At 39.3% G+C, this 19,419-nt stretch overlaps 3 protein-coding genes across 3 annotated transcripts in view; 2 read left to right on the forward strand and 1 right to left on the reverse strand.

Moving 5' to 3' along the window:
* The window catches only part of LOC105837754 (protein rhomboid), a 379,198-nt gene that overhangs the window by 15,448 nt on the left and 344,331 nt on the right, over positions 1 to 19,419 (forward strand). The window lies entirely within an intron of this gene.
* Positions 8,011 to 13,152, forward strand: LOC118645952 (putative nuclease HARBI1). The gene is made up of 4 exons (XM_036288006.1): positions 8,011 to 11,453; positions 11,548 to 11,694; positions 12,185 to 12,452; positions 12,542 to 13,152. Exons 1-4 carry the CDS (start codon positions 11,197 to 11,199, stop codon positions 13,073 to 13,075), a joined length of 1,206 nt encoding a protein of 401 aa, XP_036143899.1. The 5' UTR covers positions 8,011 to 11,196; the 3' UTR covers positions 13,076 to 13,152.
* On the reverse strand, positions 13,701 to 15,390 carry LOC105827785. Its single transcript, XM_036288007.1, has 4 exons — positions 15,062 to 15,390; positions 14,729 to 14,920; positions 14,143 to 14,417; positions 13,701 to 14,060 (listed from the first exon to the last, which is right to left on the reverse strand). The coding sequence occupies exons 1-4, from the start codon at positions 15,159 to 15,161 to the stop codon at positions 13,746 to 13,748; spliced, it is 882 nt and encodes a 293-aa protein (XP_036143900.1). The 5' UTR covers positions 15,162 to 15,390; the 3' UTR covers positions 13,701 to 13,745.

Here is a 19,419-nt window from a genome sequence, read left to right on the forward strand (position 1 = left end):
GCTCCGTAGGCGAGTTCGGCTAACCGGCGGCACGATCGTATTTTTTGCGGACGGAGGGGAGGGAGGATTATATTTGAAATTTATGTTTTTAACGACGTACCGAATGGTCATCGCCGGCGATAGAATCGCAGGTATCTAAGGCGTTATATACATGCCCGAAGGATGCCGACCTCCTCGCTCGATCGGGATCATCTTCGTTCCGGGATCGTTTGTGAATCCCTGCGAGTCTGCGGATAAAGCGGCGAGGAACGTGTATACAGGCAAGGAAATCGTGGTGCACCTGAGCGATGGATAGAGGAGACATACGGGACGACCGCGTAAACCGGGCCGGTGGTTATGTGTAAGCAGACGGTGGGTGGTTCGGGTCGACCCGAGCAAGGGCGACGAGGAAGTCGTGAGAATTGCCAGAATACCGTGCGTGCCCGTCGCACACTCCTGAGGATTACTCGGGATACAAGCGCCGCGGGGAATCCGCAATCCACATAACCCCGCTCGCCGCCCCGTATTTGGTGGTGCATCCAGAAGCGCGACCGTGTACCTGCTGATGCTCATCAGGACTTGCGTGCCCTTCGCTCGTTTATATTTCACTCAGAGAGACACCGCGCCCGGTCTCCCGACCGGATTCTTTACGGCCTGCGCCGGAACGCTTTCTCTCGCGACGCGCCTTATTTATGACCTTCGACCGGCATCATCTTATCAATTATCGATTGCGATCGTTGCGACCGACGCACAACCGGAACGTTCGTTTGATTTTTCTTTCGTATGCTACATTTAGCGTTATTCACATGGACTAAAGTTGATGATCGTCCAAGCGACACTGAATTAAATGTATATTACGTAGTACTCGCAATAATTAATGATTATTAATTATCGTATTAATTATTTAATTGATATTGAATGCAAGAAACAAGTAAGATCGAATTCTTTCTCTGGTTACGCTATCGTTCGTTTCTTTCGAGAATTAAACTATTTTTGTTCATCACCGAAGGCACTTACAGATATAGAAGGAAGTCGATTCCAGGCAATCACCGTAGCTACCGCGCTCCAATTATCCGCAACTGTAGTTTCGTGCGGACGCGTATAGCTCAGTTTTACACATACACATACACACGTTTTTTACTTGCGCGAGCGTTACGATCGGAAGCAGAACGACCGAGGCAGATTTTCGCATTTGCAGCGGACTCACCGCGGGTTGTTTCGCGGCACGAATCGATCAGCGACCAATTATCGTTCGGACGAGTGGGCACTTACTGCCGCCTCGTTAACCTGTAATCATCGGCGAGGCGGTAAAAGTTTTCATAGCTATTAAAATCGTCCCTTCTTCTCTCTGACGTCCATTAATTCAATTGTATTTTTCCCCACTTTATCTCACGATTAATTATTTCAATAACTCGCGCGTTTCTTCCATACCTAAATTTTTTCAAGTTTATTTTAACCATCGCATAACTTGTATCTACAATCGTTAAATTTTATGAATTTAATTGTGTATTTACTTCTTGAGTCAAAACAATTTTTAGTTAGTCTTAAAACAATCGAACGATTATTCCTATCTTTTGGACAAATTTTTCTTCTATTTCATAAATAAAAGTGCAGCCAAACGCGCGATCGTTTCACGTACTTCCCGCACATGGTGTCAAGAATTGTCGGAGATCGGCGTATGCGTGTTCCAGGCAAATGTGGTGTCTTCCTGTTTGCCGCACCTTTGGCAGCCACAAAGCCATTTGTGTCCCCGCGGATAAAGTCGCGTGTGCACCCGAAGTGGCCGGAAAATAGTACGAGTGGGGTTACAAGCCACCCTCCCCTCGCTCACCCCTTACCTCTCGCCTTACCTCCCGTTCCCATTCTCTTCGAGGAAATTGGCAGCTAGGTCGAAACCCTTTTGTCGTCGATGCGCTGCATGCACGACGGAATAAACAGCTGCGAATGCCATTTCAATAACGGCTAAGCGTCTAGATAGGATTTTGGTGCTGGCCTGTGTGCATTCGAGGCGCTTGTCCTTTGATCAGACGGCCGGTCCTCGAAAATGTAGCCGAGATAAACTCCACGGCGGCTTTCCGTATTCTTTTCGCGCTGCCACTCCATTTGCACAAAATGTTTTCGTATACCCGTTTCACGACGGCTGTATTGTTGAATTCACGTTGATTGGAGGATTAAAGTTTTTTTTCTATGGTAATCACAAACAAGCGCGGCCAATAGTCTGAATTTTTTTAACGACTTATGTATGAAGAGTACAATTTTCAAAACCATTCTTATGTAATGCCGATCGCCGAAGTAAGTCGAAGTAAATCCTTAAATAATGATCAATTTCGTGCGATGTTTCAGATCGCGAATATTCATGAATCGCGAGCTCAGAAAAGTGTAAAATGCAAAGAAAAGTGTAAAATGGAAAGCGAACGGTTTCCCGAATTTAATGAATATACAAAATCCCAGCCGCGCGGACCTTTTTCATGCGACCGTCATTTATTGCAGGCTGCTTTATATCGGCCGCTTTCATACGCGTCTAAACGCGGTACCGCGCGTACGTATCACGCGGATCGGGGAAACCGACGAAAAACGATGAAAGCCTATGAAAGCGAGCATTGTGGGTGGTTTCATGAGAGGCTCGGGATGAGTGAGAGCATGCGGGCGACGTGGCGAGGGGACGGGAATCCCATCTGTCGGCATTTTTGCGCCGACATTGTGCGCCTGTTTATATCGACACCGAACGAGATATAGAGAGAAAGGGACAGATAGTTGAAGGCACAGGAAGGAGAAAAGGAGAGGGTGAAAAAGGGAGGGAAAGAGAGTATACCCCGCTTTTATTGCCATATTGGCATATTGCCGCGGATCCGCCGGCGCGTGCTTTTTCGGCCTTTTTTATCTTCGCTGCACGCTACGAGAACGGCTGTACAACTCCACGTTGTGTATCGGACACACACCGTTGACGGCTGGCAGCATCTCCTTTCTGCACGCCGCGAATTTTGCCCGTTTCCATGCGACGGCCAGTCACGACACTACCGTCGTAAATTTCTAACTGACGGACGATAGTCGGAGCGTATCGGAATATCGACGCGAATTTACTTCTTTTTCTCGTGATCTTGCCGCGTGCGTCCGTCGGCTCGATGTCGTCGAGAATTGTACCTTGTATCGGACGTTTCTTTCATCGTTTCTTTTGCTTTCGTTCACGAAAAATGACAGATTTAACAACAAATCTTCGCTGACGTGAAATGTATAATTCTAGACAATTATCTATAGTGGTGCATATAACTAAGAAATAAAAAACTAAGAATCAATAGATTTCAATATTACTATAACTGTAACATAGGAATTGAATACTACTTTTCGCGTTTTTATTTGTCGAAATCAGATATATATATATAATTCACATTTATATATCAGCAATAACCTTTAGATTCTAATTCTATATTTTTTTATTTCTATTGAAATCTTATAAGTCTAATTCAAATTTTCTTAATTATTATTTTATCAGCAAGCAAGAGAGAATTTAAACTTAAATGTTTTTATAAAAATATCTTTGTATAAATTTTATATATAAAATGAATGTGAATTAATTAACAAAAAATATTTTGATTTGCATTGCATCTTCTTGTTAAAATAATGAAAAACTACAATGGCGAAACATAACATATCTTGAAGAAAAAATTTAGAAAAAACGTTAACACAGTTAATCAACTTGATTATATAACAATAAAGTAACAAGATGTTATAGATCGAGAATCCTACTTCGAGAAAAAATAAAAAATGATGAAATAGAAAATCACGCAGCAAGAAAACACGTTTCGCACATTTACATACAGTTCACTCTGCCCATATGTAGACGGATTGGATGATCGATTTATTTGCTGTTTGTCTCTGTCTGTGTCAAGTGGCACTGGATGACAGCGGAATGGACACACTCGATAAAGCTATCTGTGTAGAAGCCAATTCTCCTCGTCGTGAGACAACACGCGAAGATTAATTTCCTTTCGGAACTTTCACCTCACCTGTATCGATAGCTTGACATATAGTTTCGCGTTGCTGACTATCAATTGAAATTTCATATATCTCTTTAAAATGTGCACAGTAAATTAACGATACTGAAATCCCCATATACACTTGATATCTTTTATCATTATAATAAGATATAAGTCTATTTAACATAATAATTCAGGAAATTAAATTGCAAGAATTTATGTTTACAAAATTTCAATTTAAAAAATTACTTGATTTAAATTGCAAATAAAGTTATAAAATAATAGGTTAAATTATTCGTAAAATGAAAGGATTTACAAAATATAATTTTTATGAACAAGTTATATAACTTCCCATAATATTTCTTTTTTATATTTGTAATACTATTCCGATAAGAGAATTATATAATATATCGAATGGAAAAAAGGGGCATCATATTTTTTAGATCTCTTCTGATCAGCCATTGTGACTGCTAGGAGCGGTGCTAGTTTTTATGTAAGTTTTTGCTCACAGTTGTATGAAGTGGTGGCTGCTGCTCGTAACCCTTACGAGTCCAGGTGGGCTCATGCTTGTCGGTAACAAGATACGGGGGTGGTTGGAAGAGTGTAGAAGAAAACAGCAATGGAGATGCAAGGGGGAAGTAGGTAGGCGAGAGAAAAATGCAATGGTTAGAGGGAAAGAGTAGATATCGTAGCCCGGCTATACGCAACCTGCTTTCTGTTTGGCACTGATGCCCAGCTGTTCCTCTCGTTTTAGCTCCGAGCAAACGATAGTGAAGTCTGCACTTAGCATTTACGAGTGGCGAAAGCCTTCCGCAAGGACGTCTGTCCCGAAGGACGAAAGAAGAATAGATTCTCTTTTTCTTTTCATGATTCGACGTAATGCGAAAAGTACGTGTTGGTATACGATTTTATTGAATAAGTTGCTCAATTCCGTTGTACAAAGCAAATTAATCTATGGTAAAGTATCTCATTGAAATCACTAACTTATTGTAAAAAATTAATCAAAACTTCCAAAAAGCGCTCTATATATTAAATAATATAAACGATTACTTAATAATAATTAATATATTTATTACATCTATAAAATATGAATATTATACATATATAATATTTAACTTTTAATGTGTAACACTTATGTATTATATTTATACATTATTCGCAACATTCTGCATAATTATGCAGGTATAATAATAGCTGAAACAAATTTATTTTTGTTATTTTTTTACAGTGTTTATCTGAAATATACATTTCTGAGACATAGTCCGTATTTGCAAATATTTTATAATACATATTTTTATTTCTTTAAGATAATGATAACATTATTAAATTCATCGGCAATATATATGTATTAGATATACATATCACATCCGCATAAACTGTCAGTAATGTTTGCATCTCCGGGTTTCTTGTCCGAAGGTGCAATAATCACTAAAGATTTATTTGAATAGACCTTCCAAAGCGAGGCACTCGAGCAAACGCGCGCGCATATAAAAGAGGAGAGAAGGCAGGGGGAAGGAGACGATAAACAAGCTCAGAACGCACCTTTGTCTCATTGAGATGAGAGGCGAAAAACGCGTTATCACATCTTGTTTCGTTTCATCGAGATGGTAGATTGCGCGCTCGAGTTTTGCCCGAGTCACCCCGTAGCAAAACTCCGGAGCTCGGCTTCATCGAATAAAGCGCCCAGACAAATAATGCGGCTCCCCCCCCCAGATGCTTCCGGTCTCTTATTTCACCGGATAGTCATCCGAACACGTGCCCCGTTTCCTCCTCTTCCTCCATCTCCTTTTTCCTTTTCTTCTTTAGTGGGAGGAGGGGAAGATGAAGGATCGGTAGTAGTGAGAGTTCACCACTTCTTGCTGTTACTACCTCATTGCATTCAATAATTTGATCGCAAATCAACTGTGAGCGAGGGTCGATACGCGGTATTTCCGCCGAAAGATTTCCGTACGGCTGATCAGACACCCGTTAAATTTAATATCGCGAACTTTCGTAACGCGTCAATTGCAACACGCCTTATTTCGATGATTGATACCCATGTTATTTCTCTCTGAAAGGTTTGAGCGCAATATTTCGGGGAGCGAGATTCTATTTTAAATAACATTTACGTTAAAAATCGTGAAGATACATTGAGAAAGAAATGTTACTTTCACTAAATTTTCTAATTAAATTAAATTTTGTCTATTCAAGTATTTATATATTTCAGTTAACTATATAAATACTTGAATCGAAATTTGTGCATTTAAGTTAAGTGCATAAATTCTTGAACTGACAAAATTTTAATTTAATTGGAAAATTTTGTCAAATCAATATTTTTTTTTCAGTGTAATCTTACATATATCACACATATTGTTCTATATTGTTATTATAAATAAGTTTTGCAAATAAGAGTTTATTTTGTGATCAGAATATTTATAAATGCATAAATTGCATATAGTTTATAGCTATGATTTTTTTTTAGTGATTCACTCAATTCACTCTGCAATTATACTCTCGTAAGTAATGTAATTATTTTTGCATTGTTGCATCCTAACAATTTAATATCAACGTTGCGCACGATAGGAAAGGTCTAAGTTTTCCATACAGCGTTTTATCGCAAGCTGCGGCGAACTTCTCTTTGTGCACGGGGTATCGGTTGCACCGCGTTGCATTTCCATGTTTGCGCGCAGCATCCTGCGTACATACGTCGTGCGCCTATGCACACCCACGACTCGACGGTCCCACCTGGAGGATGTCGTCGCGTGCCATTAAGGGTCCCGTTGGCAAACGTTTAATGACGATATGCCCCGAGCACGTGTCAGGACGTCCGTCCTCCCGGCAATAAAGGCCCTCTTAGACCTCGTCTTCTCTCTTTCTTTGCGCCCGAACCACTCGATCCTTCCTCTCCACGTACGGCCGTCGGCGAAGCAACAGCACAGCCTGCGAGCCGCGAGCAGTGAGTCTCTCTCTCTCTTTCTCTCCGTTTCTCTGTCTCTTCCTTTCTCTCTCTCTCTCTCTCTCTCTCTCTCTCTCTCTCTCTCTCTCTCTCTCTCTCTCTCCCCCCTTCGCTTCACTCTTGGCTCGCAGAAGCGGTTTGCGTTTCCTGCGCGGCACGCGACTTCGAAGTCCAGCTGCTTCCTGTCTACCACACTTCTCTCTTACCTACCTCCTCTTCCCGTTCCGCCAACCCACGCATTATCGTACCTCGCCGTTTGACTGTCCCCCATGATCCCGTTCGTCCGTGGCACCGCGTTTCCAGCGAGCTATTGTGTTCGAGGGAGATCGCCTTTCATCGTTCCGTCACGATATTTCGAATTTGCATAGTTGAGAGAAGGGTAAATGACAAATGTGCCAGAATGAATGCAGGTCTTGTCATAAAGACGTTATTTAATTGCTAATTAAACTCATAAATAATTCAAATTAATATATTTCTTGAAATATTTACCACTTTTTTTTTTTAAGACATGAACAGAAAGATTGCATGAATCGTCGTTGTTTGCTGGACAAGAAATTGAAGTAATTATTTGTGTCGCTAATTACACGCGAGTGACAATAGTCGTTTAAACAGCACCATGTTTGCCCGCTCGAATGAAATTAATTAAACGAATGCGGTTTAATTGATTTTGTTTGCGATCCGATCGGATTTTCCGGCGGCGTAGAATTACGCGTTGCGCTGCGTGTGCGTGTGCACGTCGCAAATGCATTCCGCACGCGTTCGTCGTCCTTCTGCTCTCCGCCTACCTTCCTCTCACCTGTGTCTCGCGACATGTCGCGCAGACGCGCGCACATAGACGCAAGTACACGAACGATATTGATTGCTATAATTAACCGGCCGCAACAGGCACACGGTATGACGTTGCACGAATGCGTGCACGCGTGCGTGCATGCTCGCTCGTTGCGTGCATTCATCGAAGACTCGGTACAGTGAAATCGCATCCCGCGCACTCCGTTGGAAATAGAACGAAATTTTAACGTTATATCCGAACCTTTCACGCACCGTTCGGATATAAAATAATTTTGTTATGAAGATGAAATAATTTTTTTTATTTAAATAAATATACATATTTACTTGAATTATAATAAACTTTGTAGATATTAATCCTAATATTTTTATGCATAATTCCAGTTCAAACAGCAGCTCGTAACAAAATCTAGATTAGAGATGTGCAAACTATAAAATTCGAATTTGAATCTCTGTGATTCGGATACATATATTCGTACATTTTTAAAAATTATGTTTTTTCTTTTTTTCATACATATTCTATAATAATTTTGTAATTCTTGACGTGGCGATGACTTAAAAATGGTTTGTTAACTAAAAATGACTTTAAAATTAATTGAAAATGAATTTATTCCCATATTTGAAGTATCATAACTTGTCGCTGTTAAATCTTTTGAGATCACATGTTTATCATACAAACGGATAGATTTATTGTCGATAGACACACGGTGTTCTGCCGCGGAATTAATTTCCAAGCTGATAATTCGGCATGGAATTTTTCAGTATTATCGGTATCTTTCGCGCCTCTGTAGCTTCCCTTATTTTCTCCTATTTTTATCGGATTTCGATCAGATGAGAAGGCAGATCTCATGAAGGAGGGGACGAGGAAAAACAATTTACCCACCACGTGGTGTCTAGTAAATTACCCTCTTAGGATTAGGATCGTTTGATGGTTGCTTGATTCCGGGGTTTTCGTTTGTGCAGTAAATCGATCACATCGATCCGTATAGGTTTTGTATTTGGGTCGAGCTTGTATACGTATATGTATAGTTCGCAGCTAGTTTTTTTTTTATTCACTCGCCCATGTGGCCTAAACCGCGAAGAGGTGAAGCGCGTGCCAGCAGGGCGCGGGAAAACGATTAGTTTTTAATTTGGCCCGAGCCGATTCGATCGCGTGAAATTGTGGCCGGGAGGCTCGTGCGTTCGTTTTCGGTTCGGATTTTTCGGCAGCTCGGAGAGCTGCCTCTCTTTCGGCCGTCTCCTCTCTTTTTTTCTCTCCCTTTTTTTTGCAAGGGCGTTTCGCTTCACGTCCAACGTCTGCCTGTACCATTGGGAGCTGGTCGATCAGAATCGGAATTGCTTTTGACCGCAACTCGATCAAGAAATGCCCGGCTCCACCCTTTCGTCCTAAATTTCCTATTTTCGAAGCCATTTTTTTCTAAACGCGCGTGGCCACGAACCTCACGATTGCTCTCTGTAAACTCTCTGATTTTTCCAATAAATTTATATTTCGCAAAATTCTACGCGTTGATAAAAGCAATCGTCCAACGGAGTGTTTATCGTGAATGTTTCAATAATTTGATTTAGAGTCGTTTCTTCGTGGAACCATTTTATCCATGCAAACATCGCGTTATGTACACTGGTCTTGATTTACACATGATACGCGACATATTTCGTTAAATATGCTCAGTGGCAAATTTAGTTACTTTATATATATTTTATTGGCAAATACGCGACTCTTTTCATATCATTTGTCTTTTTCACAAATATATTTAGCGGCACGTATTACATTAAGTCCTATTTAGCTTAGACCTCATGAAAGAACATAATTATTTTATATTTGTGATTTTTCAAGAAATTATTATAGAGCAAGCAAGAATTATATGCAATTGCACTCCATTTCCTAGACACTCAAAACACTCTCGCGCTGGAGAAACCTTTAAATATTAATACTTAATACATTTCTCGTTGGAATGCGTCGAATTCGATCATTACTACTCCTTCTTGGAAAGCCTGATGAGATGAGCGTCTTTTAGGAAGGTCGTCATCACAGATACGTGCATACACACATTCCTTTAACACATTCTCTTTCTCTCCCTCTCTCTCTTTCTCTCTTTCTCTGTTTCTTTGGCGCTGAGGAGCGTCTGCGAGCCGCCAGTTCTCCCTCCGCATCGTTTGCCTGTCTCTCGAAGTCGGGGCCTCACCGCGTGCAACATGTCGCGTGCAGGCACGTGCTCCGTAATGTATAATCTGACCTGTGGCCGGAGGCGTTCTACAGCGCCGATATAAATTCGAAACGGCGAAGACGCGAAGGGGGGCGACGCAGAAGAAGAAGAAGAAGACGACGAAGCCGAAGCCGAAACCGGTGCAGAGGTTCCGGTGAAAGGGCCGTGAAGATCGACGAGTACTCGCCCGGGAGATACGATCTACTCCCTCGACTAGCTATAATATGCGGGTTCAGCTCGCTCGTGGAAAGCCGATTTTCAGCGCTTCCGTCGATGCGGGAAGTTGCGGGTCAGTTCGGAGATATATTATATGTATGCGCCGAGGTACACAAAAGAATGTAGATAGCGACAGAGTGGCGGTGTGGAGGGGACTTTTAATACGGCGATATCAGAAAACGTAAAGTCGTTCGGTAGCGCGTATCGCGTTCCAGATCGGATTCACGGATATAAATTTGAGATCTTCATGGCGCCACTAAAGCCCTCCCTCCTCGAATGGATCGCGTTGTGGATGAAAGCCGTCTGGTATCTGCGAACGATATTAAGCGCCGTTATCCTTATCTAATCCTTAAATCGGTTTCTCATTGCTTCGAGATATCATATTGCGAAACTGTAATCGTAGCGGGTACCTTGACGTTGAAAATATTTTATTTAGTACTAAAGATGATTAATATCGCGCGGGGGTTTGCTTCCGTAAATACCTTCAGTCGGGTGCAGAGAGAGATTTATGCTACTTCGACGGGAAAGAAAATATCTCTCTTATAGCACGCGATATATCGCGGTGCATTTTTTAAAGCAAAAATCAGCCTTGAAATGATCAAAGACTGCCGCTAATGGTTGCGAAGAGTTTAGTGATGGTTTGCAACAATTTCGTTTGAAATGGCGCGCGGCGCTTTCATGCGATAAAAATGATCGTTCACGCGGAAGATGAGGCACAATCCCTCTGTAACGCACTCGGCGGTTTCACGGGGAGGCGTTAAACCACGTGCGAATGTGCTTAGAAACGGGGCGCGCGGGCGATGGGGTCTGAAACTGTTAACGCCGCAATTTTCTCAGGCAGGCTTCGTAGCGAGGCAAATGAGGGCCGCGGTACGACTTCGGGGGCCCCGTTTAAGGCTGCGGTCCGAAATGATTTCATGGCACTTACAGCGCTCAAGGCGCTCACGGCCGGTCCGATTCAAATATGACGCTATAGACACTTTCGTTTCGGACCGGCCGTAAGCTCACTTACGTGCTATGTAACCTAAAATACTGTTTGGTTTATTAAAAATTATATTGTCAACATTGTCTAGAAGCCTTAAATCTTAGTATAATATACGAAATGGAGAAGAAACAACAGAAAATAATATTGTCGCAATATTTGGAATTTTGTTTGGAAAGCGATAGTGATTTAGAATTTGCAATTGATATATCCTCAAGTAGTGACGACGAAGAGGAAAAAACACAAAATTTTATACAAATAATGTGTTTGTATTTAAATGAACGAAGAAGTAAAACCCATATGAGACCTCGCATCAAGGATTACATTGAAAAAATTGTTCCCAATTATACTGCAGAAGAATTTAAAATGCATTTTAGGTATGTAAAGTTTTGGCTTAAATTCGAAAAATATTGTAATTGGAATATAAATATCAACTCTAGCGAGTGTGAAATATTATTTCTTTCTTTACAGATTACTACCTGAAACTTTTCAATTTTTATTGGAATTGATAGGACCTGCATTAAGTAGCACAAGGTCAATTAGTGGTAGGAAACCAATATCTGCACAAAAGCAGTTGTTGATGGCTTTGTGGATGATGGGAACACCAGATTCATACAGGTATATTATTATACCTTATTATTAAAAGCATTATACAAGCCTTGCATAAAACGTCGAATTAAAAAGAATTAAAAAATATTGACTTTTTGCAAAAAGTAGAATTCAGAAGATATTTAATTGAATATTCTAAATTCTGAATTGGATTCTGTTCTTTGAGGATTCAATTCTTCGCATTCAATCGCAATAAGAGGCATTCAAATGAATGCGAACCCTCACATTAAAAAAGATTTATTTCTTCTGCTAATTGTTATCGGATTCAGAGGCAAATAAGATTTACTGATTCTATTCTCAATATCGCACTGAAAAGTATTGACCACGATCCAATCCGAGATTTCTGCAAAGCAGAATTTATAATAAAATCTCGTGAATGCAAAACACTATGTTTGAATAAGACATTTTATGCAAGGAATATTATGGGACTTTTTCAAGAAAGTGAAAAGAGAAAATTGTCTTAAATTGTAACAGGAATTACATTAAGTCTGACTTGCAGATCTGTGTGTACAAAATTTAACTTGGGAAAAGCTACAGCAATTCGTACAATGAGAAGAGTTGCTTATGCTTTGCACACTCTAGCTCCTCGATTTATTAAGTGGCCTGTGGATGAGAGAGCAGCTAAAGTAATGATAGAATTTGAAAAAGCCAGTGCATTTCCTAATGTTTTAGGAGCCATTGATGGAACTCACATTAAAATAAGAGCTCCACAACAGGATAAACAATCATATGTGAATCGTAAAGGATACCATTCAATCCATGTGCAAGTAAGAATATCAAAATATGTCTAAAAAATATTTAGACACTGTTTTTGTTTCCTTGTTATGCTTATTTTTGTGTTTAATTTTTTTCTTAGGCAGTTTGTACTCAAAACTTGCTTTTTACGAGTGTCTTTGCTGGAAATGTTGGATCAGTGCATGATGCACGTGTTTTTCGACTTTCTCCTGTCAGTCAGTATGTTCAAGATCCAGAGATCTATTTTCCTTATAATTCTCATCTTGTTGGAGATTCTGCATATGGCATTCATCCATGTATAATGGTACCTTTTAAAGATAATGGCCATTTGACGAATAGACAGAAAAATTTTAATTTTTGTTTATCCTCTGCGAGAATTGCAATTGAGAGAGCCTTTGGGTTATGGAAAGGACGATGGAGAAGCATTTTGGATTGTCTACCTATGGTCACTTTGGAAAAAATTCCAGAATACTTAATAGCTACTTGTGTATTACACAATATTTGTATCTTGAAAGGCGATTTAATAGATTTCAATGAAACACATGAACAAAACAGACACCGTGGAACACTAATACCCGGTAGAACAGAGGATGGTAATGTTAAACGACAAGCAATTATGAATAATTTAATTATAAGGATTAATGGTGCTATATAACTATTCTATATCTATCTATATATGTATGTACATTTACCTTTTTTATATTTTTAAGCTAAATAAATTTTGTAAATTAATTTTGTGACGTTTTAATTTAAGAATATATATCCCTTTTTAGCAATAAGGTTAAAGTAAAAATAATTAAACACTTTGTTACAAGTGATATTTATTTATTAAGATTTCATAGTTTGGTAATTGTATTGTATAAATAATATAAATTATCTGCAATATCTATATATTTGTATAACAAATTTAAACTATGTTTGTACTATAGATAATACAAATATATATTAAATTTTTATTTAATATGTGTAAATAACAAATACCTTTTTTTTTGCGTACCTTTACAATATCAAAATTTAATCAACTTAAATATAAAACAAAAATAATGTTTTTACTAAAAATAAAACAAAATAATATTATTTAACTGTAAAAGTAATATTTTAAGTAATATTAACCAGTCTTTCAACAGCAGTATCTGCTTTTCTAATGGATTAAACTAAACTTTCCTAATGGAATAAACAAAAAATTAATTCTATAATAAGCAATACAATTAAATAAATGTAATTTAAAAAAAGTAAATAGAAAAGAATATAATAGAGAATAAGATTTTTTAAAATCGTTGCAGAAGTAAAAACTAAGAATTTAGAATATTACAAGAATAATTAAATTACTTCTTGTTAATGCTTTCTAATAACTTTTGCATCAGTGTTATTTTTTCCTGGTGTTGTCTTTCTCGTTGTTCCTTCAGTTCTTGAAACCATCTTTCTTTAGCTTCTCTCTTTTTCTCTTTCTGTATTTTTTCCTTTTTTATCTCTGACATAAAGTCATGTAAAACAGTCTCAATTTTCCTTTTGGGTTTTCTTTTATTATCATCATTCGCAGAAGAATCAGATACACTCGCCTGTTCATCACATGGTCCAGCTTCTGAAGCAATAGCTTTAGGAGTTGCCCATCCTGTTTTTCCAAAAATTTCATGCATTCTCTGAAAAAAAATAATGACAAAAAATATTTTGTGGATCTTCAAACATAATTAAAAATTGTAAAAATTAATATTATGCACTTACTTCAAAATATGGCCACGTTTTTCTGTCATTCCCTGACACTGAATTATAGTCCAATATTTTTTTGTATGTTTTCTTTAAACTATTAAATTTTGATTGACATTGTGATCCACTCACAGTATATTCAATATTTATTTTTTTTATTTCATGAGCAATAGCTTCCCAAATTTTATTGTGACGTTTCATACCTCCTGTAAATTCTTCTTTTCTTTCTTCATATTTTTCAAGCAACAAGTATATACATTTAGATGGCCATATAAACAATGACTTTTCATTCACTGTAATTATTAGGTTTTCAGGAGGAATAAAAATTTTTAATTATAAATAATAAAAATCTAACTAAAAAACTTAGGTGCTTTTCAGCAACGACACTGTGGCTGTTTCCAAATTGCTGTCAGTACTGAAAATCTATAGTTTCCGTTACGTACATTATAGATTTTTAGTACTGACAGCAATTTTGAAACACAGCCCACGTAACACAATAAATCATTTTATTTTTTTTTACATACGGCAAACAACAAAGATAAAATAATCACTTTATTACGGTGTTGCTAGAAAGCATTGCTTGTTATATTTCCTTGAAACTCACCTACATCTTTAAGATCATCTTCATCAGAATCTTGTTCTGGAGATGAAGTATAAGATTTATCATTGCATGAAGACTGTTGAATTGAAGTATTTATATCATTATTTGTCGAAGTTTGTACATTCAATTGACTATTTAATTTTTTACTTCTCTTTTTATATATTTCATTAACGAGGCTTGTCATATAATTTATATCTAGAAATAATTATAAAATTACTATAATTATTTTATATTTTTCTTATATACTTCTCTAGTATAATAACAAATAGTTTATTATAAAAATAAGTATACAATAAATTCTAACCTCATCATTACACAGACATTATTTCTTCTTACCTGTATTCACTCTCTCTGCATCTTGTGGCGAAATTTTCAGTATTAATGTCTCATTTGCATCTTCCACGAAGACAGGAACAGATATCAATTTATTCGACATTATAATGCAGTTTTTTACTTTTAATTGCTATGTCCTTTTTTAAATCCTCACTTTTTCGCGCATTCTGACGTCATGCGGCTACGAGACGCTCACAGTGACCCATCTTCCATCCAGGGTCACCATGAGCACTGAAACGTCACGTATTGATAACGTCATTATGCTCATGAAAACACTGCAAGCGTGAATCGGACCAATCGTGAGCGCGCTAATAGCGCTGTAGGCGTGTTTCGGACCGCAGCCTAAAACCGCTGATCCTTCGGGATCAAGATACTCGTCCCCACCCGCTCATTTGTAGTCTGCTTGGTTCTACGATACCGCAAAGTCGGATCTGGCGCCTAGTTACGTGTCGCTCGCGCAAATTCAGCGGTTTTCAGTTCGACACGCTCGTGCTTTTCCCGTATCTCTCCTTTGTGCTCTCTCTCTCTCTCTCTCTCTCTGTCTCTTTTTCTCTAAGTGTGTTAACAAGTGTGGAAACAAAAAGGAATCTACACAAATACGAATAAATTCGATGTAAAAGGTTATTTTAAAAGTAAAACGAACGGATGAAACTCGGGGAGAACGGAAAAGAACGCAATAGCTAGCGATTGAGAGAAAAGGGTAGGCGATTTGTGTGCTGTTTTCAGCCGGAGATTCCGGCTTTTTGAAGGATTTTCCGGCAAACAGAAAAAATCTCCAGCAAATTTTTTAGAGAGAACGTTTTCAAAAAATTTATATTTTGAATAGCAGTAATCGATTCCTAGCAGAATAGTGGTTTTCTTCGCTGAAAAGGCCAAATCTGATTACTCTTTTTGGAGGAAGTCCTATATAATAGTTGATAATTTAGTAATAATTGATCTCTGGCGAAATAACCAACTTTTGGATTACTAGTCAAAATTTGGCAACTATGTTTGTGAAATGGGCATGCGAAGGGAGCGAGGAGAGCTCTCTCTCTTTTTCTCTCTCTTTTTCTCGCTCTTTCTCTTTGTTTCGCCTTTATAAAAATGCAAACGGCCAATCATTTGAATACGTATAGCCGGTAATTCAGACGATGCGAGCGCTTGGCCGCCCGCGTTTGCGTCGTGTATACGTATTGTGTGGACGGTGTTTAAAGAAGAAACGCGCGAGAAAAGGCGACCCAAGAGAGAATCGATGTGGAGGTGTGTCGCGTACAAAGATGTAAACCGTCTTACCTTCTTCTCCGCGGCGCGAATCCTTTCTTGCCCATCTTCTCCACCTCCACCTTGTTTTTTCTTCTTCCTGTTTATTTTTTTTATTTCGACTCGTTTTGTCCCACCTTTTCGATGGTTAAACCGTGAATCATTCTTAAAATCCAAACTGTTACAGTAGAAACGGTGCAGAATTTGTGTTTGTCTCTCACTTCTCGAAAAAGAAATCATTTCCAATACGTTATGTAATTTTTTATTCCTTAACGCGTTTGCAAATAACGTTAATTAGTAATTTATTATCAATGTTTAATATTTTAATTAATTATAGCTATTACTCTGTTATTTACGAAAGAGTTAGAAAACATTTATCTTCTATCCCACACAGCAGACATCTTTCAGAAAGCTTTCTGAAAGATGTTGCGTCGTATAGGATATTACGCACGTGAAAATAACTTTTTCATTAATAATACACATACACATACACACATGACTTTTACAATAATAACAATCTGGTCTTAATTGCATTAAATACATTAAACATTACGTACGTTATTAACGAAACGTTCCGTTTTTCTAAGCTTATCCGAATGTTCCAACATGGAGAGCATAACAATTCCGGGCGAGAAGCCACTTCTAGAAGTGCAGTCATAATTCGTCTAACGGCCGATAGTAAGGCGTATCGCGGTGTAACGATCGATTCTAAGCTCTAGATAGGTCCGGAAGATCTCTCTGGGGGATAGTGCTGCAGAAACAGAGACGTTTATCGTATGCGCCGTGGAGAGTGTGCTTCCTGGAAAGGAGCTTATGAATATTACTCGTTCGAGGAGGACGTTGCCGGCGGCTTCTGGGCCGGGTGTGTGTGTATAAGGTGCGAGATAGCACGTGACGACGGCTCTTTTGTCTTTTGTTTTATTTGAAATTCCATGCAAACCTCGGCGCGAGGCTGCGTGACCGCAGCGGCCAAACCTGGGCCAACTCGAGTTGGTTGGTGTGTTACCCATAAAACAACGCATTAGCGCTGATCCGTATCTCGATGGCCGATCTCGACGACGGTGGCGAATAACGAGAACGACGACGGGGACACCGCCGCCGCCGCCGCCGCTGCCGTCGTCGTCGTCGTCGTCGTCGTCGTCGTCGTCGTCGTCATCCCCGAAGTTGGACCTGCTTCCCGAAGCAGGTCCCGTCTCGTCTCGTTGCACCCGTAACTTGGCATCTCTCATGAATAATTTCTTCCGTGCATTTACATCGCGCGGATCCGCCCTTTTCCCTCTTTCTCCTCCTCTTGCTCTGTCCCATCAATAGATCTCTCACCCTCACCGTCCGGATCGCGAAACGCTTTTCCGTCTCCACGTGTATTCACGGTGTATCCTCGAGAAAGAGAAGATGTTCTCTCGACGATAAGAAGGCTTTTCCTTTCTTACCGTCCTATCCCTTCGTTCCGTCGATTTCTCTGTCTCGTTTTCCTCCTTTGCTTCTTCCACCGCCCGGCTCCCAGGGGACCTTACGAATCGTTTAATTCGATCTTCTTCCCAGATTCCGCTCTTCGTACATCCCGCACGGCGCGACATGACGCGCTGTCCTTCGAGATCCATTTATTCGGCTCCGAGACCTACCCTGGACCCGATTCCATTTTCCCCCTACTACGAGATTATCCCGAATACGTACAATTTGGCCTGGTGTATATCTACTCTGTTATCTATCTCGGGAAGCTGGAATAGGACCATGCGCGCACAACGGGCGGCAATTTGTGTTTCATAAATGCTTGTGAGATACGAAAAACTTATTTCATCATGATACTTTAGATAGCGTTTTTTTATACAACGAGGGTAACCAAAACGCAAGAGACTATTGAGAGAATAACTTCTAATATCAAGCACGGAAAAAACGTACGAAATATATCGTGCCTTGATGCTTTGTAAAAAAAATCGTTAATTTTATTATTACATGTATTCTACATATCTTTCTGATAATTATTTGCAGAACGAGGCAATTACACGTTGATTTAATAAAAGCTGCGTAACCGCAAAGTACAGGGCGGGTGATATTGGACGATAGCAGACATCGGGTCCACGATGTTTCAAAGAAGAAACTATCGGCAAGACGAGGGAGGGCAAGGGATAAGTGTCGTGGCAGGATCCGCGAAACCGCCAGGAATTCCGGAAGAAATAGCTCGACGGTATTCGCCTGTTTCTCAGCCGAGTTCCCCCGAGTCGCGATGACATTCCAGCGTTCGCGGGAAGGGTGGCTCCGTTGTTTCGCTACCTTTGCCTCGTGCTTCGGAAGACGTTTCGGGGAACATTCTTAACCGTGTTCTCCGGGGGCGACGATCCCGACACGGGATGACGTTGTTACGAGACAAGGTATTCGCCCGCGCATTCGTGGAAACTCGCAGCGCCACGCGAGACTTGAAATCTCTGGCGAATTCGGAACCGTTTAAACCTCCCAAAGTTTCTCTGTCGCTCTTCAGATATGTATATAGGTAGGTGTGTAGGATCTGCGTGTCAGTTCTCTCCGACCATCCTCAGTCCTTGATCCGCGAGACGGACAAGTCACGGGCGGAATATGGGCGTTTCGATGTCGTTTCGTTGCTTTGTACTCATATTTCGCTGAGCTGTTTCGATAACGTATCGCTCACAGTCGGATGCGCGTGTGAAATGGAAGTTTCATATGTTATTTTACTACAGAGAATTTTTCATTGGCAAAAGACTATCAAAATGTTAGTGTTTTGAAGCTATAAGTAACAGAACATTTAAGAATGTATGCATCATTTTTAAAGTATTATTAAAAATGTTATAAACTATTTAAGTCAAACACATTCGGATATGTACAATTAAAATTTTTTTGTTGATTTAAAAAAAAATATAAATTTAAGAAATCTGCAGTTTTTAAATTTTAATTACTTTTAGTTACACGGAGAGAATTGTCTCTTAAAATTTATCCTCAAAATCTGATAATTGTGGGATAATGTGTGACATCGAGGAATTTTATTATACTTTTTAGTAAAATTTAATGAAAGTATAGTAAATTTTACTAAAAAGTATAGTAAAATTTCTCGAGGTTACACATTATCCCACAAATATCAGATTTTCAGGGTAAATTTTAAGAGAAAATTC

Source organism: Monomorium pharaonis, chromosome 6 (genome assembly GCF_013373865.1).
Source record: "Monomorium pharaonis isolate MP-MQ-018 chromosome 6, ASM1337386v2, whole genome shotgun sequence".
NCBI classification, from domain to species: domain Eukaryota; kingdom Metazoa; phylum Arthropoda; class Insecta; order Hymenoptera; family Formicidae; genus Monomorium; species Monomorium pharaonis.

What these genes read in the sequence shown, in the direction of transcription:
- LOC118645952 (XM_036288006.1), top strand. Translation starts at nt 11,197, where the DNA reads ATGGAGAAGAAACAACAGAAAATAATATTGTCGCAATATTTGGAATTT. An exon ending in GAATTTAAAATGCATTTTAG is followed by an intron (nt 11,454 to 11,547) that starts GTATGTAAAGTT and finishes CTTTCTTTACAG; the next exon opens with ATTACTACCTGAAACTTTTC. An exon ending in GGAACACCAGATTCATACAG is followed by an intron (nt 11,695 to 12,184) that starts GTATATTATTAT and finishes TCTGACTTGCAG; the next exon opens with ATCTGTGTGTACAAAATTTA.
- LOC105827785 (XM_036288007.1), bottom strand. Translation starts at nt 15,161, where the DNA reads ATGTCGAATAAATTGATATCTGTTCCTGTCTTCGTGGAAGATGCAAAT. An exon ending in TGCAGAGAGAGTGAATACAG is followed by an intron (nt 14,921 to 15,061) that starts GTAAGAAGAAAT and finishes AATTATTTCTAG; the next exon opens with ATATAAATTATATGACAAGC. An exon ending in AAACGTGGCCATATTTTGAA is followed by an intron (nt 14,061 to 14,142) that starts GTAAGTGCATAA and finishes ATTTTTTTTCAG; the next exon opens with AGAATGCATGAAATTTTTGG.